The 19,109-nt window shown below is 43.2% G+C and overlaps 1 protein-coding gene across 3 annotated transcripts in view; it reads right to left on the minus strand.

Annotated features, from left to right (window-relative positions):
• The window catches only part of PTPRO (protein tyrosine phosphatase receptor type O), a 114,039-nt gene that overhangs the window by 22,706 nt on the left and 72,224 nt on the right, over positions 1–19,109 (minus strand). For 2 of the 3 annotated variants that reach the window (XM_089669850.1, XM_089669849.1), the window contains 5 exons: positions 7,583–7,618; positions 5,367–5,448; positions 2,074–2,164; positions 1,826–1,902; positions 358–492 (listed from right to left, as the gene is read on the minus strand). In XM_089669850.1, coding sequence (XP_089525976.1) covers positions 358–492; positions 1,826–1,902; positions 2,074–2,164; positions 5,367–5,448; positions 7,583–7,618 — 421 coding nt within the window. Of the gene's footprint in view, positions 1–357; positions 493–1,825; positions 1,903–2,073; positions 2,165–5,366; positions 5,449–7,582; positions 7,619–18,350; positions 18,414–19,109 lie in introns of all 3 variants that reach the window. The other variant, XM_089669848.1, reaches the window with a different exon arrangement.

Below are 19,109 nucleotides of genomic sequence, written 5' to 3' on the forward strand. Positions count from 1 at the left end.
CAAAATATTGTCTTTTATCTAAAGATAGTGATCATATGAAGCCATTTATTATCACATTGTTGTTTGGCTCCTTTTTTAATCAAATTATACATTCCAGGGTATGTAAACGTTTGATCAGGGCTGTTTGGGTGATTTCTGTTATCATTATAATTTAAAAAGGAGCCAAACAACTATGTGATAATAAATGGCTTCATATGATCACTATCCTTAAACAAGAGGCAAGTTTTTTGGCATGATCAGTCATATTTTCAATATAAATGCTAAACTTTCACAATTTCTGCCAGGTATACAAACTTTTGAGCACAACAGTATGTTTCTGGTTTATTCTTCAATGTTGGCTCCAATGAATCCACTTACCCGTCTCTTTTCATTGCACTGAGTCAGCATTACAATGACTTGGGATTTCTGCTGCAGAATCATCTTCCAAAAGTCATTGCGGGTATCTGGCAGGGGCCCCTGCGTGGCTATGTATTCCTGTACAGAGCTGTATCCCTGCGAAGACAGACAAAATCTGTTAACATCCATGGCTGTTCTTATCATACCAGAAATGCCTGAATAATGTACCATTAACATTACTGCCACAATCCAGACATACAGCGTACCTCATAGACATGCCTTTGATTATATAAATATTCCCTCACAGGGCTTGTGCACCTCCCTTGGCCAACAACTGTTCTCCACACAAGAGGATTCACTGTGCCATAACTCATAGCACCACAAAGTCCCAGCCTGCTTGTGAGCAGGTGCAGCATGGTGCAGCGGCAGGAAAAAATACACTAAGTCCGGTTGCAATTAAGAAAACTCGTATTGAATGAAAGGCCCAAAGATACAAATGGCTCAGCTGGGAACACTCACAGTTCTATGCAGACGTATAGGTTGTAGTAGATTCTGATGCACCAACAGCGTCTGTCTCTGAGGGCGGAGTGCGACCTGGCCAATCAGAGCCCAATGGAGAGGATTTTGATGTAGGATGACATGTCCCTACTCATCCTGTACCTTTCCCTGCCTCTAGACACTCTTCCTGACAGATGGGTGCACAGTCCCTACGCTATCTACTCACCAGAAAGCTCACCAAAGCTTGGGGGCAGGCACTTAAAAAGACTATGCTGACAAAAGATGGCCACCTGGGTCATCTAGGGGCAGCATAGGCAAGCAGAACGCTGCCTAGGGTACCAAGGAAACCATAGAGAAACCAGGTTTCCCTTGACTTCCTCTCTACCTGCAGTACCGTTCCAGCCGAGTGGCACCTACATTGTAGAACAGAGATTGCACTTGCCTACATACTGGCTAGTATTCTCCCTCTTATCACTTTATTCTTTTCTAAGGGTCCATATACATTGGGCTTAAAAATGCTACTTCTACAAGACTTGTGCAGTTTGCCTGTAGAAGCAGCTCAATTGTATCCTATGTGTTCTTGCACATTAGGATGTTTAAAGACGTATTTTAAGCTCAGCATTTAGAGGCAGAAAAAAACCTTCTGGTTTGCGTTTTTGTGAGGAGTTTTCGAGCAGAAAAAAAAAAACTGGTAAATGCTCCTAAACACTTGTACAGAAATGCTCTAGATAAGAGGTTTTTTTCGGCTTTTTTAGGACCAGTGTGCATGGACCCTTATAGCCCACTCCAGTCATTCACTATAACTCACTCCCCGTATCTATTCATATAGAATCAACTATATTAATACTATAGTAAACACTGAAATTCTTTAAAATATTGTTAGAAATATTTGAATAAAAAGTTTGATCTCCCTAAAGCCTTGCACATGTTTCAGAAAATTCTTCACGGGAATTCTTGTGCATTCAGTTTTCATTTTTGGTTTAACACTTACAGGAATAAAGTTTGCATTGATGTAATCTGCTCCTTCTTCCTCATCTGTGGAAACAAGTTTTACTCTGCTAAAATCATCTGAAAAGGAAAAGAGAAAATTTGTTTTATGGCCTGTAGAGCAAATTTAAAGAGAACCTGAACTTTGCCCATGCAGGTTTACTATAATGGCCCTTATTTCCATCAGTATACACAAATTCCTGCAGAACCAACATAATTTTACCATGACAAGGTATGACTCTATCTACTTACACGGCAAAATGTTTGTGTAGCGATTCTTGCAGCGGTTGGCTGGAAGGTCTGCTGCACAATGCTCTATATCCAAACCAATCATTTTCAGTTCCTGCAAAATGAAATACAGTAGACGGAGAAATGTTCAAATGCTTGTAGTAAACTCATTCATTAGAACATTCTTTCTTGCCATCATTTAGTCAACTATTTTCATTCAAGAGCCCTTAAAGAATATGAAATACATGGTGATCCTGCTAGTTTCCCTGATTTTTTATTTAAAACTGACCACAACAAGGCATGAGAGCACATCCATCTCAGTGTGGTCAGCTTTCTTGCTGGGCTGGGAGAACAGCCTGTCTGTTCTCCAATAGTCAGACTTGCAGTCACACGCCCCCATGCATAGCCAGTCACTGGGAAGAATACTGTTGTTTCTTTACCCCCTAGCTCTCTAAGTTTCTTATGCAGCTGAGAACAGAGATTGTGTGATCATTGATAAAAAAAGAAAAAAAAGATTTTTTAATACAGTATATATACATACACACACTGCTCAAAAAAATTAACTGCTTTCCCGCCGCCCTCTAGCAGATATGCTGCTACAGGGTGGCAGAGGTGAGCAAAATCATGTATATATACGTGACTTCGCATTTCTGGGCAGCACAGCCATCCAGAGCAGTGTGATTACAGTGAAGCACACAGACAAAAAACACTCCCTACACAGTTATGCCTTTGATTGCCCCTCATGTTAACCCCTTCCTGCCCAGTGCCATTAGTACAGTGCCCGTTTTTTTTTTTTGCACTGTATTGGTGTCACTGGGGATGTCAGTGACACCAAGCCAGTTCCCAGTGTCAGACTGTTCACCTCAGTCCCGCAGTTCAGCTATAAGTCGCTGATCACTGCCATTACTAGTATAAAAAAAAAATTCTTGTATCTATACCGCCATTTGTAAACACCATACCTTTCACATAAACCAATTAATTTTTTTTTAGCAAAGACATGTAGCAGAATACATTTTGGTGTAAATTTATGATGAAATTAGTTTTTTAAATTTTTTTACTGGACATGTTTAATAGCAAAAAGTCAAAAATATTGTTTTTTTTTCTCAAAATTTCGGTCTTTGTCTAGTCGCAAAAAGTAAAAACTGCACAAGTGATCAAACACCACCAAAAGAAAGCTCAATTCATGGGAAAAAAGGTTGTAAATTTAATTTGGGTGCAGCGTTGCATGACTGCGCAATTGCCAGTCAAAGTAACGCAGTGCAGTAACGCAAAAAATGGCCTGGTCAGGAAGGAGGGTAAATCCTCAGGAGGGCAAGTGGTTAAAGGAACACTTTGAAAACACATCAGATCTCAATGGGGAAAAATATCATGCGGGATATCTATACTGATATGGACTGAGTAATGTGTTAGGAACGTAAGGATGCCCTATTGTTTGATGGAAATGAAAATTATAAATCTACAGTAGACTGAAATCAAAGGCACCCCTGAAAATGTGAAAAAATAATGTAGCAGGCTAGTCCATTTTGTGGAAATTTCATTGCAGCAACTCAAAATGGTACTCAGTAGTTTGTATGGCTCCCATGTGCTTGTATGCATACCTGACAACATTGGGGCATGCTCCTAATAAGACGATGGATGAAGTCCTGGGGTATTTCCTCCCAGATCTGGACCACGGCATTACTGAGCTCCTGGACAGTCTGATGCGTAGCCAGGCAGCATCGGATGGACCAAAACATGATATCCCAAAGGTATTCTATTGGGATCAATTCCTTCATTCTTCAGGAATTGCCTGCATACTCTCGCCACATGAGGCAGGGCACTGTCATGCACAAGGAGGAACCCAGGACCCACTGCACCAGCATAGGGTCTGACAATGGGTCCATGTATTTCATCCCGATACCTAATGGCAGTCAGAATGCCATTGTCTAGCCTGTAGAGGACTGTGCGTCCCTCCATGGATATGCCTCCCCAGGCCATCACTGACCCATCACCAAAACAGTCATGCTGAACGATGTTACAGGCAACATAACGTTCTCCACGGCTTCTCCTGACCCTTTCATGTCTGTCACATGTGATCAAGGTGAACCTGCTCTCATCTGTGAGGAGCACAGGGTGCCAGTTGCAGACCTGCCAACTCTGGTGTTCAATTGCAAATACCAATCGAGCTCTATGGTGCTAAGCAGTGAGCACAGGGCCCACTACAGGATGTCGGGCCCTCAGGCCACCCCCATAAAGTATGTTTCTGCTTGTTTGGACAAAGATATTTACACCAGTGGCCTGTTGGAGGTAATTTTGTAGGGCTCTGGCAGTGCTCATTCTGTTCCTCCTTGGACAAAAGAGCAGATACCAGTCCTGCTGATGAGTTAAGGACCTTCTACAGTCCTGTCCAGTTCCCCTAGAGTAACTGCCTATCTCCTGGAATCTCCTCCATGCTCTTGAGAAAATAATATAATCTAATACCTCTTTTTCATTTGTTTATACAAGCAAAAAAATTATTAGCTGCCAATAACACATAATTAAAAAGAGGGTTTAAAGGCTTCAGTCAAGACCAGAGTTGGCTGTGACCTATAAGATCACATTATGTACTTTAGAAGTTGTTTTGACTCATGCAAGCTGCACATATGTAGGTGAATGTAGTTGCATCTGTTTTTTTCCCAGATCACAGAATTTGAAGACTTGCATAGTCCTAAACATACACACAAACCATGGGTGACAGGTGGTCTGGGCTGATATCTGAGGTGGATCATGACAAGCAATACACAGTACACAGGCAATGCTGTTCATAAACTCTGTTTTTTCCTGATGGTTTTTGTCTAAAAAAATGTCTAAACATTTTTACCTTAATGCATTTCCTGCATTAAGGTAAAAATATTCCAGTACCTGTCACCCTCTCATAATTACCTGAGTCCTCACTCAATACAGAACTGTGCCCATTTGTAGTGCCTGTCCCCGCTCTCATAAGTCATTGGCTCCTACTGCTGTCAGTCAAATCCTGTGAGGAGGGAGCAGGGGGTAGAGCAAAGTCATGCTGTCTATGTTTATGGACACGAGCACCGTGGCTCAGGATCAAGCCCGCAGATGTGCCACCATAGGAAGAAGCTTCCTATGGTGGTACACTGAGAAGAGGAGGAGCAAGGATTGCCAGCGGGGGACCTGAGAATAGGAGGATTCAGGCCACTCTGTGCAATTCTATTGCACAGAGCAGGTAAGTATAACATGTTTGTTATTTTAAAAAAATATATTTGTTACAATCACTTTAAGCATAAAATAAACAATGTTAATGAATATTTATAAAATGTATCTTTGATATAACTCACCTCAAACTGCAGAGAAAATTTATAGTCAGAATCCTTTGACATATCTCCCATGTAAGAATCAAAGTCGTCCAACTGAACTGGGCTTCAATATGGAAATGAAAAAGGAAAAGAATTGACATATAACAATGTTATACAATATCAACATCTTATTTTATTAATGGGCCGACATAATATAAAGTAAATTACATTAAATAGTATGAGTGAATTACAAACATAAAACAAGTTCACAATCCGATATAGGAATTATAAGGTTAGTTAGAGCAGGGAAGGGCAGTAGGCACATTTCTTGTCTGTATCACTACCACAGAACTGTATAACCATCACTTTTACATGGCCCCTTGTAGATCTCTCAAAATTCTGCAGCCATATCTCCTCTCCCTAGTTCCTCCAATCTTTGTTGTCCTGCTGTGTGCCCCAAACCCCTGGCCACACGATCATCTTGTATGCATGCCTTTAAAGCTCAAGTCTAGCTAACTTTTTTTTTCCGCTGAAGCTGCAATTTGTATTGCAATTTCCTACCCCTAAAAGCTACCTAGTGCAGTCCAAAGAACCTGACCAATTCTGGATTTCATGCCCACCTCTCAGTGTTAACCTCTCTTGGCTGCCGACTCCCTGGACTCCCTGCTTCCAATCTGCACAGTAGCAGCGTGTTTATAAATCAAACAGTACTGAAGTACCAATAAAAGTACAAGTGTAAGGGCCAGTTCACACCACATGCAGTCCAGTGCATTTTTATGCATCAAAAACAGAAATGTATAGTAAGTTATACATGGCATAGGGCATAGTTATGGCATAGGGCATAGTTCACACAGAAGTGCAGTCAATTCCAGTGTGTTCCAGTTCCAGAAAAAAAAAACATGCTGCATTTTTTTCTGCACTGCACTGTACTAGAACATGATAAAACATAAAAAACGCACCAAAACACACCAAAAATGCACCGGTAAACTGGCCCTTAAAGTCAAGTGAAAATATACATTGCTGTAAACCAGGGATGTCCAACCTTTTGGCTTTTCTGGGCCACATTGGAAGAAGAGGAAGCATCTTGGGCCACATATAAAATACACTAACAATAAAGATAGCTGATGAGCAGAAAAAGAAAGGCAGATCACAAGGTAACGATTGCTGATATAGATAATGTACCTATCTGAGTAATAAAACTTAATTTTTTGTAATATTTTTTGATGTTTAAGAGGACAACATAAAACTAGTGCAATATTTGACACTGTTTTTGATAAACTAACACATCAATATCTGGTTCAATGGATGTAGTAGCAATTCTCAATGAATTCACCAGCTGCTCATGAGATATTTTGGTTCTAATTTTGCCCTTTGCCCCCATGTGCTTCATTCTTGAAAATAGTTGCTCACAAATATAGGTGCTGCTGAAAACTAATGACAAGAATAAGGTGTGATTGTGAAGAGTGGGAGACTTTGCTCTGGGAGGATAAAACTCATAAAAGTCCAGGAAAAAGACACTCTCAATTTTTTCTTTGGCTGCCTGTGTAAGCCAAGTGTAAACACATTTTTACAAAAAAATCCCACCACAAAAATCAACATTTTAAAGTAAGTTTATCATTTTTGTGTTGGGCCACACTCATAGCCGTTTAGGACCATAGGTTGGACACCCCTGTAAACAGATGTTTCTCTTTCAATCTGTTTTTAAAGGTTTTACAGAATAGAGCATGTAACTTTAAACAAGTGTATAAGTAGATGTGGAGCATCAGTGACTTACAAATCAGTAGCAATCGTAAAAAGATGTTTCAACAAGATGTAGTTCACCTTTCATAGGACTGAGAAACCATTTGAAAAATTGCAAATTAAGGGGCTTATTTATTATTGTTTCATACCAGATTCAGACAAATTAGGAAAATATGTGAATTTGGGAGCAGATTATGTGAATCTTGGGTAAAAACATTGATAAATAGATGCCAAAGTGTAGCAATACTAAATATTCCGCCTTACACATTTCTAACAAGTATTTGTTGTGAAAATGGCTATGTGTGTAAAAAATGAAGCTGACAACCCTTCTATCTCAAATTCTTTGAAAAGGTCTATTAGGCCTAATTGATAGGGCAGAACTGGTCTTCACTCACCAGCAACTGACCTGACTGAATTCAATAAACACAAACCTGCCCAAACTTTGCGCAGCTTTAGTAAATACATTGGTATAAATAAACAGATAAAAAACTGCATGTGACAGTACGAAAGAAACATACTTTGTCAGCTTCCGCTTCTTAAATCCATTCTTGTTCCTGAAACAAGCAAAAAAAAAAAGATATTGCAAAGGAATTTAAATATATAAGGAAAATGGAATCATCAGTCAGCAGATCACATCATCAAGGAAAGTGCTCATTGCTTTGTGTTCACCTTGAAAATGTACGAGAGACTGACAACAAAGTTGCAGTACAAAGGATTACTGACAAAAACGAATACTAATTATAATTAGAATCAGTGCCAATTCATTCACTGAGATATCTGCAGTATTGCAGGCATGTACAGTATGTGACATTATTATTATACAGGATTTATATAGCACCAACAGTTTGCTCAGCGCTTTACAATGTAAGGGAGACAGAACAATTACAATACTTTCATTACAGCACGGGGCGGACTGACAACTCATGGGGCCCCCGGGCAATAGGGGATCATGGGGCCCCTGCGTCCTTGCCCAAACTCAAAAAAGCCTATGAAAAAGGCACCAGGGGCATCTCATGGGGCCCCCTACTGACCCCGGGCCCTCGGGCGGTGCCCGAGTTTCCAAATGGTTAGTCCGCCCCTGGTACAGAAGGAATGTGAGGGCCCTGCTCATGGAGCTTGCAATCTAAAGGAAGGGCTTATTAAAAGACAGTGATAGTAAGACAATATCCATAGTCTGCAGCTATAATTCCCAATATTAACAAAAGATTTACTATAGGGGAGATAGGGGAGAAACTGAAATGAAAAGGACCTTCAGGAACAGTCACTGGACTCATCTTCCCATATCAGTAGTAGGAAAGGCAGTGTTAGAGCTTCTGTCGGCATATGTGTCCTTATTAGAGAGATTTCTTATGAACGTAAATGAACAAAAGAGAAATTAAAATCAAATCACTATTTGGTGTGACCACCCTTTGCCTTCATAACAGCATCAATTCTTCTAAGTACACTTGCACACAGTTTTTGAAGGAACTCAGCAGGAAGGTTGTTCCAAACATCTTGGAGAACTAACCACAGATCTTCTGTGGACATAGGCTGCCTCAAATCCTTCTGTCTCTTCATGTAATCCCAGACAGACTCGATGATGTTGAGATAGGGCTCTGTAAGGGGCAAACTATCACTTCCAGGACTCTGTTCTTCTTTAAGCTGAAGTTTTTTTTAATAATAAAAAAGGTTTATTGTAGAAAAAGGACCAAGAATTACATCTCAGCAATTTTACAGATTCCAATAAAGGCACTTTTTACCAGCTAAGGACAGTTTTTGCAGATGTATGCTCATAATATTTCCTCCCCCACGTACCTCTTTCCCTGACTTCTTGGTCACGATCAATAGAACCACTATCAACCCATCCGCACATGACAGGGTACTAGGGGAAACCCTATATTCTGAACTATCCTTTCAGGCCCACATCCAATCCCTGTCCAAATCATGCCGCCTCAACCTCCGCAACATCTCCAGAATATGACCCTTTTAAACCAATGATACCACAAAGCTACTAATTCACTCCCTTGTTATCTCTCGCCTCAACTACTGCCACTCCCTCTTCATTGGCTTACCTTTACATAGGCTATCCCCCCTCCAGTCCATCATGAATGCTGCTGCCAGGCTCATCCACCTTACCAACTGTTCAGTGTCTGCTACCCTTCTCTGCCAATCCCTCCACTGGCTTCCACTCGCCCAACGAATAAAATTCAAAATACTAACAACTTACAAAGCCCCCAGCTACATCACCAACCTGATCTCAAAATATCAACCAAACCACTCTCTTCGATCCTCCCAAGACCTTCTGCTCTCTAGTTCCCGTGTCATCTCCTCCCATGCTCGCCTCTGGGATGTCTCCCGAACTTCTCCCATCCTATGGAACTCCCTACCTCAATCTCTCCAGCTATCTCTTAATCTATCCACCTTAGACAATCTCTGAAAATCTTTCTCTTTAAAGAAGTCTATCCTACTTCTAACTGGTAAATTGACTTTTATTTCCTCCATCAGCTCATCCCCCACAGCAATTACCTTTTGTATCACTCAACCCTTCCTCCTAGATCAGTGGTTCTCAACCTTTCTAATGCCGCGACCCCTTAATACAGTTCCTCATGTTGTGGTGACCCCCAACCATAAAATTATTTTCATTGCTACTTCATAACTGTAATTTTGCAGTGGGAGGAGTAGTGCCATGTCATTGGTGTCAGTGGAAGGAGTAGTGCCCCATCACTGATGTCAGTGGGATGAATAGTGCCTCATTGTTGGTATCAGTGGGAGGAATAGTGCCCCATCGTTGGTATCAGTGGGAGGAATAGTGCCCCATCACTGATGTCAGTGGGATGAATAGTGCCCCATCACTGGTGTCAGTGGGAGGAATAGTGCCCCATCACTGATGTCAGTGGGATGCATAGTGCCCCATCGTTGGTATCAGTGGGAGGAATAGTGCCCCATCACTGATGTCAGTGGGATGAATAGTGCCCCATCACTGGTGTCAGTGGGAGGAATAGTGCCCCATCACTGGTGTCAGTGGGAGGAATAGTGCCCCATCACTGGTGTCAGTGGGAGGAATAGTGCCCCATCGTTGGTGTCAGTGGGAGGAATAGTGCCCCATCGTTGGTGTCAGTGGGAGGAATAGTGCCCCATCGTTGGTGTCAGTGGGAGGAATAGTGCCCCATCGTTGGTGTCAGTGGGAGGAATAGTGCCCCATCGTTGGTGTCAGTGGGAGGAATAGTGCCCCATCCTTGGTGTCAGTGGGAGGAATAGTGCCACATCGTTGGTATCAGTGGGAGGAATAGTGCCCCATCGTTGGTGTCAGTGGGAGGAATAGTGCCCCATCGTTGGTGTCAGTGGGAGGAATAGTGCCCCATCGTTGGTGTCAGTGGGAGGAATAGTGCCCCATCGTTGGAGTCAGTGGGAGGAATAGTGCCCCATCATTGGTGTCAGTGGGAGGAATAGTGCCCCATCATTGGTGTCAGTGGGAGGAGTAGTGCCCCATCATTGGTGTCAGTGGGGGAATAGTGCCCCATCATTGGTGTCAGTGGGGGGAGTAGTGCTCCATCACTGGTGTCAGTGGGGGGAATAGTGCCACATCATTGGTGTCAGTGGGAGGAATAGTGCCCCATCATTGGTGTCAGTGGGGGGAGTAGTGCCCCATCATTGGTGTCAGTGGGGGGAGTAGTGCCCCATCATTGGTGTCAGTGGGAGGAATAGTGCCCCATCACTGGTGTCAGTGGGGGGAGTAGTGCCCCATCACTGGTGTCAGTGGGAGTAGTGCCCCATCACTGGTGTCAGTGGGAGGAATAGTGCCACATCATTGGTGTCAGTGGGAGGAATAGTGCCCCATCATTGGTGTCAGTGGGAGGAATAGTGCCCCATCATTGATGTCAGTGTGGTGGAGGGGAGAATAGTGCCCCATCATTGGGGTCGGGGGGGGGGGAAATAGTGTCCCATCGTTGGTGTCAGTGGGGGGAGGAATAGTGCCCCATCATTGGTGTCAGTGGGAGGAATAGTGCCCCATCATTGATGTCAGTGTGGTGGAGGGGAGAATAGTGCCCCATCATTGGGGTCAGGGGGGGGGAAATAGTGCCCCATCGTTGGTGTCAGTGGGGGGAGGAATAGTGCCCCATCGTTGGTGTCAGTGGGGGGAGGAATAGTGCCCCATCGTTGGTGTCAGTGGGGGGAGGAATAGTGCCACATCGTTGGTGTCAGTGGGGGGAGGAATAGTGCCCCATCGTTGGTGTCAGTGGGGGGAGGAATAGTGCCCCATCGTTGGTGTCAGTTGGGGGAGGAATAGTGCCCCATCGTTGGTGTCAGTGGGGGGAGGAATAGTGCCCCATCGTTGGTGTCAGTGGGGGGAGGAATAGTGCCCCATCGTTGGTGTCAGTGGGGGGAGGAATAGTGCCCCATCGTTGGTGTCAGTGGGGGGAGGAATAGTGCCCCATCGTTGGTATTAGTGACACAAATGATGGGGCACTATTCCTCCCACTGACACCAATGATACTTACTTTGCTGACCCCTGCTCCAGCCTGGGCTCGCTCTCTCACTTACCTGTCAGCTGTCTTCCTTCTCTGGCCGCTCTCCTCTTCACTCGCTCCGGCAGCTCCCTCGGTCTTCTTTGATGTACGCGCGCTGCCGCTCGGCTCCTCCTCTCCAAGCTCCACCTCCTCGCCGGTGATTGGCCGCCTGTGTGCCTCTCCTGAGCTACAGTTCCGGTGGCCAATCAGCGGCGAGGAGGCGGAGCTGCTGAGCGATCCCGGAGGTGTGGCCAGGTGACAGAAGCGTATCATCCCGCCCACACATCGCCGGAGACTGCAGCGGTGTCTCGGTTCCTAAGACCATCGGAAATATGTGTTTTCCGATGGTCTTAGGCGACCCCTGGGAAATGGTCGTTCGACCCCCAAAGGGGTTGCGACCCCCAGGTTGAGAACCGCTGTCCTAGATTGTAAGCTCTAATGAGCAGGGCCCTCGGTTTCCTCTTGTACCAAATTGTATTGTAACTGTAATGTCTACCTTCATTTTGTAAAGCGCTGCGCAAACTGTTGGCGCTATATAAATCCTGTATAATAATAATAGTATACAGTACAATAATTGCAATATAATGTCACATAAGCAAAGACATATAAAGTACTTAATTAACATACAGAATACTCCAATAAAGGGAGAATCAGTATAATCCCTCAATAGCGCAAACAAGAAAAAAACTTAAGCACAGAAGAAAAAGAAAAAAAAAGGGAAAAAATAAACCATACATAGTATAGAAAAAGTAGATCATCCTCAAGTAGAACAAACATAATGAGGCGCAGAATCCTATAAGATCCGTTAGCCCTGAAGAAGCTTGTCCATTACCAGCTGGTGTGGTAAGTTGATGTTTTTAATGAAACTGACTATATGTTTGGGCTTATTGTCCTGCTGCAGAATAAATTTGAGGCCAATCACACACTTCCCTGATGGTATGGCATGATGGATAGCTAGCTGCCTGTATTTCTCACCACTGAGGACACCATGGATCCTGACCAAATCTTCAACTCCATTTGCAGAAATGCAGCCCCACACTTGCAAGGAACCTCTACCATGCTTTGCTGTTGCCTGCAGACACTCATTATTGTACCACTCTCCGGGCTATTGGTGAACAAACTGTCTCCTGCTACAGCTAAATATTTAAAATGTTGACTCATCAGTCTAGATCACTTGCTGCCATTTTTATATGTTTTTGTGCATAGTTGAGTCGCTTAGCTTTGTTTCCACATTGGAGGTATATCTTTTTGGCCGCAAATCTTTCATAAAGACCACTTCTGACCAGAGTTCCCCAGATCATAGATGGGTGTACGTGGTGTGATGGTTGTGCATACTGGGCAAATGACAGACTGTGTGTGTGGCAGCCATGTTATTCAAAATACAGCCATTACATTTTACTTGTCACTATCTTTTCTGTGTTGAACCAGAGACACAGCCACAGTGATCTTTCTCCCTCCCTTCTCCTTCTGTTCATGGAATACACAACTGTTAACTGACGCCAGGATCTTCTTATCAGTCCATTGATCGGACACACATAGACCCTTTCCTTTAACCAATCTACATTTCAGTATGGAAACCCTAATAAAACTATCACCCTCACATGCTTGAGCAATCTGGAGAACTTAGAGAACAGATACCCTGTCGTAAATAGCACATCTGAAGGGAATGGCCAATACTCTAAACCTTCAGGATATTTCATAACTCATGAAATAATAACAGCACAGCCATAGTAAGGACATACAGTATTTACTTTCCTCAGGTAATTTTTGAAGTTCAAAGTTCAAACACCCCTACGTTGGACCATATGGGGAATTAATGGAAGCCCTTAGCCTCCGAGGTGCAGTAAACATCGGATACCTGTCATATTTATTCATTCAGAAGCTAATTCCACACTGGACAATAATATGCACATTAGCAGGCTGTAATATGTAGGTATTCATGGATATTAATACCTATAGCAAACTGTATCTGGGACTTATCAACGTATTGACATCCCAGCAACCACCCCTTAGACTGGATGATTGGTCAGATGGTCTCTGTCAAAGCCCCCTTGATGTGAGAAAAAGTGGAATGCAACCACATTTTGACAGACATTTATTTCTCAAAATTGTTCTTGCTAGTATTGTGAACAGGTGATAGGCGGATCCTATCTGGTGGCAGTTTGGAGCTTAACAAGTTAATTGCTTAGTAAACTAAATCCAGTGACAATCCCTCTCAGGCTGCTAGCACCTAAATTGTGGTCCCGCAAGCTGGAAAACCCTTGCGAAGTGTGGGGCTGGGAGTGGCATTGTTGTGTAAGTGACAGCATGGTGTGAGGTTGACCAGTCTTTTGTCAAAGGTTGGTGAAAAGGGCAGTGGTCTGCCATTGCATTCGTGACATATTAGCTGGCAGCGTAGTGGGGTAGTTCTGCTTAGAGCACTCAGTGCAGCATTAGGAATTAGCTCTGCACTGAAGGTTTGTAACCTTTGTGGAAACAATCCTTAGAGACAAGCCAATGCACATTTTTGTTTTCTAAAGCCCCTTCCTATCCCTATCCCTATCCCCTTCCTATGCTCTATATTTTCTTTTTGCATACATGCCTGGTTTGGCAGATTATAAGAAAATGAGCAAAGATTATCTGTGTGCTGAGTGTGAAACAAGAAGAACTGATATCCCTTGGCAAATGCGAGAAAACTTGATTCATGCCTCACAGGAGGATGATATCCCAGGGTAACGGGAACCTGGAAAGGAAGGGGTTCCTGCTACCTCGGAGCCCAGTGGTTCAGAAACGGCCTCGCAGGATGGGCAAACAGAGACTGACACTGGAGAAGCAATAAATGTCACTTCCAAGCCACAGCCTGAGCATGCTGAGAGAGAGGCTGTGAAATGCTGAGCTGAGATGGAGGCTGATCGTTTACACGAATTGGAGATGGCTAGGCTCCAGCAGCAGTGACAAGCTCAGAACCTTGGATCCCTAGACCACAGGGAAAATGCTCTGCCCATTAGCCAGGCCACAAAATTTTCAGTAATGGAAAAGAACAGTGACATAGATGTATCTTCTGTCATTTGAATAAACCTGTCATCAGTACCATCTGCCTCAAGAACAATGGGCTCCTTACGTGATGCCAGGGCTGTGAGGCAAGGCCCTGGATGCCTATGTGGAATCGCCAGCAGAGCAGGATGACGATTATGAGGCCATAAAGGACCCAATCGCCTGAAAGTATCAGTTAACCCCGGAAGTGTACCGGAAGCGATTTAAGTCCTTGCAAAAAGGGCCTGGGGACTTGTACACAGATGTAGTAAGTTGTCGACACACCACAATCTGGGAGTGGACCAGAGGCTTGAAAGCAGATTCCGTCGAGTCTCTGGAGGATCTCATGGTCCGAGATCAGCTCCTACACATCTGTCCTGTAGACATTCCAGAATTTTGTTGGGGAGAGGACCAACATCAGCTAAATCAGCAGCCGAACTGGCAGATACCTATATTAACACTCGGGTATCTGACCATTAGAAGGCTCCTCAGAATGGCTGGAAAGAAGGGAAACCCCATCTACACCTGCAAAGCCAAGTTCCTCAGCAGCCAGCACCTGTAGTACCTGGTGCCAAGCCAACCTTAACTGACAACCACAGATGTTACACCTGTGGAAAACCTTAACATCTCAGGATGCAGTGCCCTGAGCAGAAGAAGACAACATCATCTGTCCAACCAGCCAGCAACCCATCGTCTGTGCTGTTTGTCAGTGGGAAGCCCCGGGGAACTAACACCAACTTGCAGTCAGTCATCACAGGCAATAGACCATAACATCATCCCAGAGAAGTTTCTTATCCTCACCGGAGTTGGGGGGACCCGATCCCACATACCCTGTGCATATGTATTCATTGATTGGGGTGTCGGAGGTGGGAGTCTCTGAGGAGATCCCCACAGCTATGTTGTTGGCTGCTGATTTAGAGACCCTTGTCTCATATTATGCACCTGCTGAGGACACACCCATGAAGCCCTCTGTATCTCCCAAGGTACTGCGTACAGATGTGGGTTTAATATCTGGCTCAAGAGTTCAAGAGTCTAGCTGATCGCCCCTGCAGAGAATGACAAACAAAAGTTTTACTAGGACCAAAGGAAGCTGTACAGGGAGGATTTGCCCACAGAGGGGAACGAGACTGACATAGGTAGGAGACAGCTTGTTGTACTTAGTAAATTCAGGCAACAGTTGCTGAAAGTGGCTCAGGAAATTCCCCTAGCAGGGCATCTAGGGATCACTAAGACCAGAGCATGGTTGTGCACAACTTTTACAGGCCTACCATGCTCACTGAAATAGCTAACTACTGTCTGTCCTATAAATTGTGGTCCCACGAGATGGAAAATCTTTGTGCACTGTGGGGCTGAGAGTGGCATTGTTGCGTAAATGACAGTGCAGTGTGAGGTTGACCAGTTTTGCGCCACAAGCAAAAGACAGCGGTCTGGCATCACGTTTGTCACACCTGGGTCTCACTGGTTTCCCCAGTACTGTGCTGAGGGCACTGCTGGACATTTTCTGATGTCGAAGGGAAGAAAGCATGATGTGTCTTTTATTTGCTGCATTAGGTTTCCTTGGCCACTGCATCTTTTTTGTGCTTCTTCAAAGCAGCATATCTTGAAATCTCAGTCTGCTTGGAAATCTTTGCCTAGAAGAGACATTGCTAATGCAGTATAACTACCTTGTCTTATTGCTGTGCTCAGTCTTACCACAACCTCACGCTGTTTTCCACAACCTCACCTTAGTAGCAGAGCTTGGCTGTTCCTCAACCAGTTTTAAGCCTCCTACACAGCTGTTTCTGTCAATGACTGTATTTTAACCTACATATGAAAATGTTGATCATTCGTACCTGCTTGATATACTTGGTTAATCATACACCCGACTGTAATCCAACAAAATCCCTGACTTTGTGGAAATGTACAAAGTGTGCAAGTATAAAAGTATAAGAATTGATGCTGGTTTGAAGCCAAAATGTAGTCACACCAAATATTTATTTGATTCAGATTTGTCTTCTTCTCTTTGGTCACTTTGCATTTTGTAAATCGCTAACAATAATCAACTAAAACTAACACGTACTGTACATATGTATATATATATATATATATATATATATATATATATACTGTATATATACATACATATGTCTATATACTATATATACCATGAGTGCCTCTAACCCAGTTTTGGATTTAAACTGTATATATATATATATATATATATATTTATGTTTGTCCCATTCATGTATGAATCCACTTAAAGGATAAGTTCACCTTTGGGAACATGTTACATGTTCCACCCATTTTTAGGGTGGAACATGTAACATGTTCCCATAGCTCCCCCTACTATCTGTCAGATTTGTAAACAGTGTGGTCGTGTGGGGCTCCGTCCATGTGGCCATGTCACACAGAGTCACACAGAGTCCTGTGAATGAGTGCCTACAAGTCCCCGCAGCCTTAGCGGCTGACAGCTTGTAATTTTAAATGAACTACCACGGCACTGTGGAACGCCGTGGTAGTTCATTCAAACTTCCTGTCAGAATATCTGCTTGACCATACATCCTGTGTGGCAAGCAGGTATTCTAACAGGTCTGCAGGACACCTGCATGGCATCAGCGATCTACTGATCGCTGGTGCAATGCTTTAGATGCTCCTTCTTACCTGCAAAAAAAACGTTCATTTGTTATTTTTGTCCAAAGGGTGAACTTATCCTTTAATGTTGGTTGACTCACTACTTCTACTGGAAGTCTATTCCAAGCATCAACGACTGTTTCAGTAAAATAATACTTTATAAGATTAGTTTTGAACTTTCCTTCTGCTTGTTTAAGGTCATGTCCCTGTGTTTTTAATCCTAGCTTCATATTGATAATTCTTCCCTTCTGAACCTTATTCACCCCCTTGATGTATTTAAACATTCTAATGTCTCCCCTTTTTCTTCTTTCCTCCAGACTGTACATACTAAATTCCTGAAGTCTCTCCCCATTTGTTTTATCCCTCAAACCTTCACCATTTTTGCTGCCCATCTCTGGACTTGCATTATCATACCATATATTGAGGATTAGATATAGGGCATCTTAAGTTACAGAGAGTTGAGTACAGTGGCAGCTGATGGGACTGAAGGTTGGGGAAGGACAACCGAGGGTAAAGAGGGTTTGAAACAGTGGTAGATGAGATTACAGAGAACTGTGAACAAAGGCAACTGAGGGTACTGAGGCTTGTGTACAGAGGCATTTGAGGGTAGTGATAGTTGGAGAGAAGTGGCGGTTGATCATACTGAAGATTAAGAAAAGTAGCAGTTGGGAATACTTTTGGTTGAGGACAGTAGAAGTTGAACATACAGAGGGTTGAGACAGTGGCAGCTAAGGACAATGAAGATTTGGAACAGTAATATTTGAGGATGTTGTTGGTTGCGGACAGTAGCAGTTGAGCATACTGAGGGCTAGGGACAGTGACAGCTGAGGATACTGTTGACTGTTTACAGAGGCAATTGAGCATTCTGAGTGAGCGGTTAAGCAATGAAACATTGAAGGTGACGCAGAAAGAAAGCATTTCCTCTGTACGTGATTAGAAAAATGAAAGAGAGATTCATACATTTCTAAACCCTGGAGGAATAGGAAGCAATCTCTCTTGCATTCCAGATAAGCCCAATATATTTAATTGTATCATTTAGTTTCAACAATAAATACCAACATTAAATTAAGTGTGGCGTACCATACAAAAATACTTTCTTTAACATGTCAACATTCAGCTGGCATGTGATTGTGGGGCAGAATGCTGAGATGACTGGCCATTACAGTCAGCAACTAACCTAACTGGAAACTGCGACTCCAGACAAACGTCACTACTTCTCTGGTAAAATATTCGGGTAACGCTATGGGGAAAAAAACATAGAAATCTCTTTAGGGAAAGTGCGTGGAGCCTGCCAGAAGGCGAAGTGCAATATAGTTGCTTCAGTGTTAGGGGTAAGAGTGGTATTATGGGTCTAGGTTGGTTTCATACATATTTTATGTAGATTGCACTATCCATTCACTCAGTGTTATCAGAGACTAAAATATAAGCATTGAACTCATCAAAGCCACAGTAAATAAAAATAATAATTAAAATATTTAACTTTTTGCATTTATGAGTGCAAGGTAAGCACACAGCTAACCCAGAAGCTGCCAAGATAATTTACAGGGCAGTCAGACATGTAGTCATGATGCAACAGAGAACTTCTTAAAGTTGTCACCAGGCTCCACAAACCTTAAAATGTTATTTCTGTAGAGACAGGAGGGACAGAAAGCAGCCAAAGACAGCTTATCAGTGGGATCATTAGTAGTTTGATTTTTATAGCGGCCAGCCATCAGTGTCCTGCTACTAAAAGATGTGAAATCATCACATGACACAGCCTTCTTAAGCTACTTTAAGGCTATGTAATTCCATGACTTTTGCCATTCAATAGAAGCAGTCATATTGGTCAATTAAAGGACATGACAGTCCAAGTACCCAAATCTAGTCAGCTAAGTGAGATAGTAAAAAATGACCATATGATATTTCTACAAAAGGAAGCAAGCCCTTATCTTCTCTG

Source organism: Staurois parvus, unplaced genomic scaffold (assembly GCF_062004578.1).
Source record: "Staurois parvus isolate SC_StPar_1 unplaced genomic scaffold, SC_StPar_1.0 ptg000010l, whole genome shotgun sequence".
Lineage (NCBI taxonomy): Eukaryota > Metazoa > Chordata > Amphibia > Anura > Ranidae > Staurois > Staurois parvus.